The sequence below is a fragment of the Scatophagus argus genome, chromosome 23 (genome assembly GCF_020382885.2).
Source record: "Scatophagus argus isolate fScaArg1 chromosome 23, fScaArg1.pri, whole genome shotgun sequence".
NCBI classification, from domain to species: domain Eukaryota; kingdom Metazoa; phylum Chordata; class Actinopteri; family Scatophagidae; genus Scatophagus; species Scatophagus argus.
In genome coordinates, this window is record NC_058515.1 from 15,442,165 (window position 1) to 15,453,725 (window position 11,561).

The 11,561-nt window shown below is 51.0% G+C and overlaps 1 protein-coding gene across 2 annotated transcripts; it reads right to left on the bottom strand.

Moving 5' to 3' along the window:
• Positions 1–278: 278 nt before the first annotated feature.
• On the bottom strand, positions 279–11,382 carry rbm46 (RNA binding motif protein 46). Of its 2 annotated transcripts, none has more exons than XM_046380121.1 (11): positions 11,209–11,382; positions 10,054–10,236; positions 8,904–9,084; positions 8,663–8,819; positions 8,440–8,569; positions 7,223–7,320; positions 5,980–6,385; positions 3,715–3,914; positions 3,461–3,563; positions 3,070–3,328; positions 279–2,198 (listed from the first exon to the last, which is right to left on the bottom strand). In XM_046380121.1, the coding sequence occupies exons 1-10, from the start codon at positions 11,225–11,227 to the stop codon at positions 3,072–3,074; spliced, it is 1,734 nt and encodes a 577-aa protein (XP_046236077.1). In that variant the 5' UTR covers positions 11,228–11,382; the 3' UTR covers positions 279–2,198; positions 3,070–3,071. The 2 variants fall into 2 exon arrangements, with proteins under 2 accessions (XP_046236077.1, XP_046236078.1); XM_046380122.1 differs by having other exon boundaries at positions 279–2,224.
• Between the last annotated feature and the right edge of the window lie 179 nt (positions 11,383–11,561).

The following is an 11,561-nucleotide window of genomic DNA, read 5'->3' on the forward strand; positions in this document are numbered from 1 at the left end:
TCCGTCAGACATGAGACGCTGCGAGGCGAGTCCATCAGACACAAGGTGAGACGAGACGACGCAAGGCGAGTCCGTGAGACGCGACATGAGATGAGTCCGTCAGACATGAGACGCTGCGAGGCGACGCGAGTCCATCAGACACAAGGTGAGACGAGACGACGCAAGGCGAGTCCGTGAGACGCGACATGAGAAAATCCGTCAGACGTGAGACAATGCGAGGCGAGTCCATCAGACACGAGGTGAGACGCCCTCTTCAGGTCCATGAAGCACATTTAGACTGAATGGGTCAAACGTTTTATTTCCAGAACACAAAGTGCGGCGGAGCCTTCAGCGCTCACACAAACAAAGGCTGACTTCACTTCATCGTTGCTTTTCCCTTCCAGTGGATGTGACGTAAACTTCATGAGCCAAATCTCACACTGACTTGCACAAACAGAGTGTGTTTAGTTCTCACAGATTTCCTCTTTCCTGATGCTGATCACATGTTGTACACATCTTTATTAAGCTTTTGATGAATCAGTAAACTGGTTAGCACCAACACAAATTCAAACCAGAAGGATCTGAGTCGGGTCACTGAGTAAACACAACAGGGACAAACTGGAATCCAATTAGATGTGACACTTCAGAAGAGACAAACGGCAGCTCGACGTCTTCTCTCGTGTCAACACAGTCGAGCACATTTTGTAGATTTCATAGAACTTCACAGATTTTCTATGCATCACATCACACTGAAGAAAACTGACAGCAGCAGACTGAAACACAGGCTGGATTCAAACATTTAAAAAACATGCACTTAAAGCTGAACTGAAACGATTCGCGGTCGGAACAAATCAAACATCAGAAAATGGTTTCTGCCAACGACCTGCTGAGACGACTTCCAACAGATCAATAAAACTGCTTAAAGCCATCAGAGCTGAGCCCGACGTGAAAACAGCACAAAGTCACGCTCTGCTTCCTGTCTCTTTACCTCTGATTAAGAAAGAAACACTTTCTGCTCCCATCCTGCCCTCCACGTCTCAGAAGGAAGTTACTGACCTCATTCAGCTGTGGGCTTTCATCAAGCTTAAAAATCGCTCATTCATTTACATACAAAGGTCGTCAAATTAAAATACGTGGAGTTTAAACGTACTAACGTTTAACTAAGTTTCTAATTTGTGTCCCGTCAGAGGCCGACGAAGCTCGTCAGCTGCTCAGAGCTTCCTGCTGCCGCTGTGAAAGCACCAAGAGGAAAAAGCTTCTCAGTGACTCTGCTGTAAGTCAGCACAGCAAGAACAAGAAAGAAGTTTGCCTGAAGGATCTAAACTCTGCTGTCAGAGGCTTTTTGTGGCTTCACGCTCCTATTTTTCTTAAGAACGCACAGAAACGCAGCCGCGAAGTGGGTCACGCAGAGGAACTTCCCGCTCTTTTTGTGCCGAGCTGAAGATTGGTCTGCGATGACCGGAGGCCCCGAACATCACTTAATGAGAGACATCAAACAACCGGCTGCCGTCCTCCTCCGTCCTCGGACGCTCACACAAGTCAGGTGAACACACACACACACGACAGGCATCCGCAGCTACAAACATTCCCCTGGAAGAAGAAGAAAGTGAAGGCAGCCCTCCTCCTCCTCCTCCCGCTCCTCCCTCATCTCCCTCCCTTTTCATCCCTCCAGAGAGGAGTGGTGTAATGGGAGGATGAAAGGAAAGGGAAATCAGACTCTAATGTCGTCAAAAGGGCTGTTTTTAATCTCTCCAGCCCTTGACAATGTTTGCCTGTGCCGAAAAAAAATACCAGAATCCCCCTTTAATGTGAAAGTCGTGTCACAGGGAGACGGTCGGGACATTTGGGCCAACTCTGTCCTCATCTGGATGTGAACGTGGAGGAGGAGGAAAGACTTTTTATCAGACAGGGTTGTGTTTTTGTGAAACCTAAACAGCGTCTATCTCGGTTCTTTTTTGGTTTTGGAAATCAGAGGCGAAGGAGAGAAGAAGCCGAGCGGAAACTAAACATCGTCTTCCTCTCGCTCCCTCGTCTCTAACGGAGGGAGGAGTGAAACAAACATGAAGACATGAACAGTTTGTGCTGGTCCATCTGAGGGCTCTGAAAGCGAGCCAGACTCACACTGTCGGGTGACGCGGGCTGTGGTCACCATAAAGACGGTCCTGCCGTTTCTCCTTCCTGTCCTCGGGTTGTCCCCTCGCCGCCGAACCTCAGGCCTCCTGCAACGCGTCACAGCATCACATCACTGCACAAAGACCAGGAGGAGACACGCAGAAGACTCAGAGAGACACTGAAGGAGACTAAAACAAGACGCTCTTCAGCCTCACTGAACACCTGGTGATCTGCGGGTGGAGCTACACGGGCTGCGTTACAACCTTCACGCTGTCGTGAGCTCCACCTGCCGAGGGGCGCTCGGGAGGAGAGATGAGGACCAGTTACACAAAACACCTCAAGTCTGACGCTTCAGGTTCAGGTCCTCCTCAGCCGAGACGCTTACAGGTGTGGAGTCCCTGAAAAGGTTTCCTCAGTACAGGAAACAGAAATTTACTGCACTCAAAAGAGTTTTGAAGTGTTGAAATTCTGCTGTTTCTATGGAAACAAGAGAACACAAACCACGTCGAACTGACCAGCTAAACCACAAAGGGAAGAGGTCTGAAAAATACACAACAAAAATGTGATAAACCAATAAAAGTGAAGAATAACTCAGTATTCAATATAGAGGAGCCTGTGGTGTCATCCGCACGCTGACAGTGTCTGTGTAATCACTATCACTGCCACAAGGGGGAGACAGAAGCTCAGACCGACAGGCGGGAGTGAACCAACACGATAAGAGGAAAACCTTCAACACTTCGGTGAACGTCTTAAAGGAGAAGACGTGGAGGTGTTTCGTACAGCTGGTCACAGAACTTCCCCTCACGAGCTCAAAGACACGCCAACTTTAACGCTACAACTCGATCCCTGAGTGGTCAAAAATGGCTTCTGGGTAAGTTTAACGACAGTGACTTTGTAGAGTAATGTGTTAAACGGCTGTGCTGACACAAAGTGGACACCGTGAGGACAGCACGTCAGGTTCAGTGTGTTGCGTCTCACCGTCAGTAGAAAGGCGACTGCGAGCTGATGTAGAGCCTCTGTGTCTGGGCAGGAGGGCCGGCAAGCGTGGACAGGGAGGAGAGGGGGGAGACGGGGTAGGTTGAGGGCAGGGGAGGAGGAGGAGGGGAAAGGCAGGAGGTGAAGGTTCTGCCGCTGCCGCCGCTCTGCAGCCCAGGGCTGGTGGCGGGTGACGGCGCGGCGAGCGGAGGGGAGGAACTGCTGGGAGAGTCACAGGATGCTCCGTTCAGCAAGGACGAGTCTGGAGAAGGAAGACACAGAGAGGACATGGGTGAGAGAGGAAGACATGGAGGACGGAGGAGAAGCAAGAGAAAGATGACGAGATGTGAGACAGTGTGTGGTTGTGTGTGTGTGTGTGTGTGTTGAACAGTACCCAGGTTCCACAGGGCCGTCTGTGCTGCCAGCTCTCTGGCGTCATCCAGCAGCGTACACAGCCTGTCAGGGATGTACGTGCTTCGTGTTGATGCGATCACCACCTGCACACACACACACACACACACACTGTGAGGTTCTGTCTCCATGTATTCTTCTATTTATTTCCAGCAGTGACGTGAGGCTGCAGTCAAAGGAAGGTGAGCTGAGAGGAAACGACTCAGAGAGTCATTTCCTGTGTGAGTGCGTGAACACCTTGTAGAGGAGCAGCAGCTTGCCGTCCTGCCCCGGCGTCGAGTACAGGTGGTACTCCGGCTGGGACCAGTAGTTTTTGCGGCAGTAGAAGTCGAGCAGGCTGACAGCAGAGCTGATCTGACTCTGCTTCAGTGCCAGCAGGCTGGTGGGCGAGAGGGGAGTGCCAGGAAACAGGGGGAACACACACCTGTCCAGGTCGTCTGTCCACACACACACACACACACACACACACACACACACACACACAGCTGAGTGTTAGGGCTCATTAGATTAATCACATTATCAGACCGTCACACCAAGAGGAGGACAACCCGTGTCAGGTCAAATGAACTGACTCCTCCTGACTGGCTGCTCATCAGCTGCTCCTGAAGACTCAAGTCCTCCACTGAAAGCGTCCGGTCACGCTGACACTGCTGTGTCTGAGTCGGATAACCAAAACTCATCTGTCCAGCTTCAGTCAGTCTGCCTGACCTCATCTGTCAACCTTCAGCAGCTTGGATGTTTATGGTGGTTAATCCACGATGAATCCAATGCGAGCACAAGCACTAAAGATAGGGGCCTAACAGGGACTGCAGGCCAAACGTCACGTCGGGCTCCTAAAACGAGCTCGAACCTGAGCTGAACAGACGACTCGGGTCTCAGTGACCACAGGGTGGACCGGGAAAAGATCGACCGAGACGTGCTGTTTAATCACAGGTGAAGACGGTCATTACTGTGGTCCTGACAATCAGCTTTAAATTCACTGTGCTTCCCTCCCTCCACGCGTCTGTCCTCTGTCCTCCACTCTGCTTCCTGTCTGAGACGCAAGAGGAGGCGAGAGACAAACTCAGGACTGACTCCCAAAGTGAATTTTTTTTTTCTCTCCCCAGAGATCTCCCCGTCTCTCTCTATCACGCATCCCTCTAATAATCTGCCATACGCTCCCTCCATCCATCTCCTCCAGTCGGACATCTTTGGTCTCATAAATATTTCACAGTCCATTTGTGGGAGAGTTAGCTGCAAAACTTTTCTCATTATCAGAGATGTCCGCGGGCGTCGGGAAACCGGAGTTTTGCTTCGTCACCAGATTATTATCACGGCCGTGTCAATACACGAGTCAGACTTGATGAACGCGCTTCGTAACGGAGAAGACAAAGTCCAAACCTGCTCAGCTGAACAGAGCAGAAGTGCCAAGCAGCAGCAGGACAAGCAGCGAGGACGTGTGCGTGTGCTCACACACACCGCCGAGCCCATTAGAGTTAATGTGGGAGCAGAGAGCACATCCTTCACTCTCTCCGGGGGGAAGTGATATTGATTCTCTGGGTGCTCGGCCTCCAAACAAACTTTCCTGTTGAACTCACAAACGTGTTTTTGGGGCGTTTTTGTGAGAAGTTTTCCAGAGGTTGAAAAATGTCTCAGCTGAGAGACAAACTCCTCAGAGCGTCGTGGCTTTATTTTGCTCGCATGTAAAAACGTGATGCTTCCGGCTTCGCTGAGGTGAACATCTGCGTCAGTTTATGGGTCAGTTTATGGTCTGATCTGAGCTGTTGGGGTGTGACTTTGGAAATACTGGCTGTAGAGACGTCTGCTTTCCCTTCAGTATCGTGGAAGCACACACGTGTGAAAGGTCATCGGCAGAAGCCACCACCCGTTCGCTCCATCCACTCGCCGTGAGCGGGTTCTCCATGGTGGAGGAGTGAGAACCTTCCGAGTGAGGGTTCCATCTGGAACTGAACCGTTCAGACGGTCAAGATGAATCATTAATATTCAACCATCTCTCACAACCTGCTGCACGCGAGCAAAGTGTCTCTCCAGAGTCCAGATGAACGGACGGCACTGTGGGACTGTGTGGGACGTGTCATGGACAACGTGATGTCAGGAAACCAACTCGGTCTTATGAATATGAGGAAACATTATTTCATCTTCCTTCTTTGTCACCGCAGGTCGATTTTCACCCTGGATGTTTTCTCTTTGTCTGTCAGTCAACTCAAACTGAGCGGCGCCGCAGTCTGATTGGCTGTTCAGATGGCTGACACGAAGCTGACTGATTAGGTTTATTCCTGTTCTGTGTATTGATTCATTTGATGATTTCATATTTTATTTATTTCACACTGAACACTTTGTGGCTTCAAGGAAAAACAGAAAATTGCACATTTGAGACACTAAAATCTCCTGCTGCCACATGAGGAGACTCACACACACACACACACACACACACACACACACACACACACACACACACACACACACACACACACACACACCACAGCACTTCCTGATCCTCACCTCCTGTTCGGCTGTAGACCGGACTCCCCACGTGTGATCTCAGCGGAGACGACGTGTCCACAGCTCCTCCCATCATCCCTCCGTTGTTCCGGTGCAGGACTAGCGGCCCGTTCCCTGCCCCTCCCCCTCCTGCACTGTTTCCCGGGTATCCCCTGCTGCTGTACGCCCTCCCGGCCGCACTCCCGTCTCTGATCCCAGGCGGTTTGGCCAGGGTCACCTCCACGCTGACTCCATCGATCTGGGCTCCGTTCATGACGCTCAGCGCGGCGATGGCGTCGTCGCGGCAGCGGTAGTGGATGAAGGCGTAGTCGGTGAGCTTCTTGACTCGCTCCACAGAGCCTGGCTTGAAGCAGGAGAACTCCTGACGAAGAGTTTCTTCTGTGGTGCTCAGCATCAGGTTACGCACCTGCAGGAATACAAACAGGTTCAGCATGTGGACCCTCAGCGCTCGACTCCAGTTTCACACCCAGACAACATTCTCAACGACACGAAAGACAGACAGCACGGCGGAAACAAGTTAACCGGAACCGCGTGGGACAGCAGGGTCAGCCAAACCATCAGTCACAGTTTGCAGTTTTCGTGGTGTGTTCAAGTGCAACTTTTTGGAAACGTGAGGCGATATGAAGCGACGTGAGGCGACTTGACGCCAAATGAGGGGACCTGAGGTGGTCTGAGGTGGTCTGAGGTGGGTCTGACGCGGTCTGCCTTTGTCGTTATTGGTTGTGTGATGTTGGTTTGAGTCTGAGGCTCAACAGATCAGAAACCTGCTGGAAAACACAGGAAGCTGAAGCTGGTCTGTGTTAGCAGAGTCACTGTGGATCACACCGAGGGCTTCGTGCTCCTCTGGGCCTCCTCAGCTAAAAATACTGTCCCTCCCACGTGTGTGGGGGGCTTCTGGTTTGTTGGATTTGCTCAGTGTTTGAGAGTAATTGGTCCCCTGGAGGGCGAGCAGCTCCTCCCTGCTGCTCCTCGCTCTCGGCTCTGATCTGAGCCGGCCTGCTCAGCACTTCACAGGCCCCCACTGAACACGCTGACCTGTGGCTGCACACCAGCAGGCTTCCAGAGTCTTTGTACCCAGGGCTGAACACGACTTCAACGCGGCGACTGCAAACTGCATACCTCGAACCTCCCCCTAACGGGAACTTCCTCAGTCCTTGCTTCTGATCAGTGACAAAGTAAGCTTCCCCGCAAGTGACAGATTAATTTCTGTGAAGCACACACTCTCACACACACCCATACTTACATAAAGGACTCTGACACGCTGCATCACCTCCTCGTCCACGTCTTTCTCAGGCTCAGCCCAGTCCACCTGGATCGTGTGACCCCACAGCTGGAAGGTTCCTGTTGAACAACAGAGCCACAACCTCCTCACAACAGACATCCCACCACTGCAGGTCAAACAACAGCGACGTGAGAAGACGCAGCACGCAGCACCTCCACCACAACCAGCTGCAGGGGCCCTGAGGAGACCTCTGTGGTTGGAGCAGGACATCAATTAAATCTGTCTTCCGATTCCTGGAAAATCTGTGCAGAGAAAATCACCGGGTGTTCATGAGGCTGCACTGGTCCTGCTGAACGCCGTCGGCTCCGACACATAAAACATCCACACGGTGGAGTGTGTTAGTGCCCGACGCAGTCGATCAAACACACGACAAGTCTGTGCACGACCGCACGCCACGCCCACGCAGAGGTCCAGTCCAGCTCAGCGACCTGCACCAGCGACCACAGCAGACCTCCAGTGCAGACCTCAGACACCTCGACTCAAACCCGACAGCACAATCTGCCGCTTCCTAACAACCTGTAACCAGGAAGTGGAGCCTCAGACCAGTCGACTCGTCTAAAAGTAAGACAACACTCGGTCCAACTAATCTCTCAGTGTAAATGTTGTCCAGATACTTTGTACACCATCAAAGCCACCTGAAACTGCTGCTCGTTTGTGACGTGTCCTGCAGCAGCTGAGCCTCTCTGATGATTTACTGCTAACTGAATGTTCTTCACTGTGATTTGCTGCCACAATCATCAAAATCAAAACATATTACTGATTAATACTGTGCAGACTGAGGGATGATGACTCGTCACCTGCATGAGTCTGGACCAGCTGTACCTAATAAACTGGACACCTGGTGCATCTGGAGTCAGACTGAGTGTTCTGTGTTTGAGCTCCCTCTGCTGGACAAAGACTGGAACTGACCCAGAATCAGCTGAGGGGCTGCACTGAGGCTGGGGGGATGTGAGACGCTGAGCTGCCACGATCAATCAGTTAATCAATCAATAAATTCGACAGCTGAAAGGAAATTAGCTGCCAGCTCTTCTGATGAATCATCTAACTGGGGAATCACTTCAGACATCTGGTGGTGAAGTGAAGAGTCTTTGGGTTCTGGAGAATCTGTCACAGCGTGTGTTAGTATGTGTGTGTGCGTGTGTGTGTTGGTGTGTGTTAGTGTGTGCGTGTGAGCGTACCTGGGATGAGCTTCCTCCTGGCCATGGCTGCAGCTTTGTGGGATTCGTACTCGACGAAGGCGAATCCTCGGTTCTTGCTCTTATCTGTGGAGCTGGGATACACGATCACGTCCACCACCCCGTCGGTCACCTGGGACACACAGACAGGAGACGAGTGAGGACAGGACGAGGAGAAACGAGCATCTGCTGCGGATGTTCTGAAGGGACTGTGACATGCTGCTACCTTCTTCATCTCCTCCATGATCTCGTCCTTCCTCTTGTCTTTGGGGATGGAGCCGATGAAGAGGCGGCAGTTGTCCAGACTCACGCACACGCCGATGAACTTCCCCGGACGGATCTCGTGGTTGTCCAGCATCTGGATGGCTCTCTGAGCTGCTTCTCTGGACCGCAGTGAACAACCACAGTGAGGTAGCGATCACACTCAGGACAGAAGAGCCCCACCCCCCCCCGGCCCCCGCACACACCTGTTGGTGTACATGACGAAGGCGTAGCCGCGGTTCTCGCCGCTGAACTCCATCATCAGTCTGAACTCGTAGATCCTGCCGGCTCTCTCGAACAGAGGGACGAGCTCGTCTTCGTACATGTCCCTGGGAATCTTCCCCACGAACACCTCGCAGCCCCGCGGCGGCGGCGGGCCCTCCCAGCCTGCGGCACCACAACACACACCTGGACTCAGTGCACCTCCGGCGTTCACTGCTCATGAGTCAGAACCACTTGTGACTTTGGGCTGGACAAACCAGACCCACCTGACTATTTGCTCGTGTCGACTGCACAGCCTGGTGTTTAATTCACTAACAGTTTTTGTTTGAGGAACAAGGCCCCCCTTTCTTTAGCTTTATATTTGTGTCCTCCAAGGTGACTTCCTGTTGTGTCTGGCCTCGTCATGAATTATTAGGTCACATTAGTCTTGTGATTTCACTCACACCTCAGACCTCTTTAACAGACTTCAGAGCTCACTGGGGGCTTGTGGACTCTGTGAGCAGATGATTCGGGTGAATAATCCCTCAAACGCAGTAAGATTTCCCATCAGGAGACTTTAACCAGACACTCGTCAGCGGACTGAAAATGAATGTGGACGTACGCACTCGTCATGTCCCACACCGCAACAGCGGTCTGAGGGCCTGCGTCCACACGCTGCTCTCCGACGCCTTTCTATCCGTCGTAATAACTGAGCCGAGCTCTGCGGACGCCGGAGCTTTGGGCCCGGAGGTTCTCCTCACAAACATCATGACTGAGATTTCCCATCAGTCACTGCGGCACCCAGCAGCAGGCTGCTTGTCAGAAATACTGACAGATCCATCAGCAGAGACATGAATGAACTGTTCGAAAGATCAATTCATCGTTCAAAACCGTTTATGATGACTCACAATTCTTAAAAACCTTAGAATCTGCAACAAACAGCTGCATAAAGAAATTTTAACTGATAATTTTGCGAAGATGAAGACGTTGTTGTCGTTTATTTATTTTATTGAAGAGGATTTTGTCAAATTGGGCCAGAATTTGAAGGGAGCTCAAAATGCAGGGAGGAGCACATGACCAGAAAGGCCTCGAGGATGGAGACGTTACATTAGCACCACATCATCCACCCGTGGTGTTCGTGGTGTTGGCACTCACCTGGAGGGGGTCCGCCGTACTTCCTCTGTCCGTTCTCCTGCACCATGTTGTACCCCGTCTTCTCCATCAGGGCCAGCAGAGCCACCTCTTTGGCACAGGACGCCTTGAACTCGGCCTCGCCCACCAGCACGCCGACCTTCCTGCAGTCTCCTTCCACGTCTCCGTCCGTCTGTCTGTCTCCACCTGTCCAATCGACATTACAGTCAGAGACAACCTGCAACAGGAAACGCCAGCATCCCGCGCCAAACTCTGGCGTCAGGATGATTTCGTCAGCACGAGGTGGACAACCATGACAACATTAGATCTGCAGACGTCTGACCGTAGGGACAAACAATCTGCCGTCACGTGTTAGAAATGAAAAACACAGTAAATCAGATTATCCTTCAGTGGCCATGTGACATTTGATCTGACAAAAGCCTCCAGATATTTCCTGTCAGATGTGAGTCTTGGTCTGGTGAATTCTGCACAATTAAAGCCTGATCAGAATATTCATCAATAAAATATTAATCAGTAACTGGCCCTTAACAGGCAAACCAGCTCGCCATTTCCAGCTTCCTGACAGTCTGTGGACTGTGCGATCAGCGGCTGGAAACCGACACAACCTCAGCTCGTTTCCACAGTTAACCGTGAAACACAAAATGAACTGCATTTCCGGGCCCGCAAACACGTCGTCGTGGACAGGAAGACACCCAGGAACAACGTGACCTGTGCAGGAAACGAACAACCTGCCGTCACCAACATCGCGTCACTTCCCCGTCACACGGACAACCGGCTCAACTGGGTCTTATTTTATTTTCATTTGTTGTTAATCAGGCTGGCTGGCAGTGAATAAATCGCTCAGGAACCAAAGTTGTGCACGTCATCCACTTCTTCCCCCAAAGAACCGAAACGTGTTGTGTTGTTAGCCACTTGGCTAACTGTCACTTATTTGTCTCTTTTTATTTGTGACTGATGTTTGCTCCTCTTCAGTGGACTGTCTGACTTTAAAAATGATGTTAAATTGAACTATTTTCAGTCTGCTGCTAACAAAACCGCCTCACGAGCTAAAAACTCTCACCGCAGCTTCCGCTAGCTTAGCCGACATGTTTGCTAGCAGCTCCGTCAGGTAACGGAAACCTCCAACCGTTTCTCAGCCAGCGGTTAGCAAACTCTTACCAGCTCCGTCTGTCGCCATTTCCGCTCACAAGAAAACGTTTGATTTTCCGGAAGAACTAAAACCTCAACCAGCAACAGTTCATATGTGAAGTTACGCACTTCAATTAAGAGTTAATCAGAAGAAAGAAAAACGTCACTCAGAACTTCTCAATTTCCTCAAATCAACTGGCCCGAATTATGATTGACGTGACGGCTGAGCCAATCAGCACGTTTATCTGCCAGACGAGGCGGGTAGATACGTTAGCCAAAGACTAAAATAAAAATGTGAATTTCAGTTAAAAGAAACAATTAGTTAACGTTAATGTGTAAATGTTTAGATCTGCTCCAGCTTGAAAACAAACAGTTTTAAATGT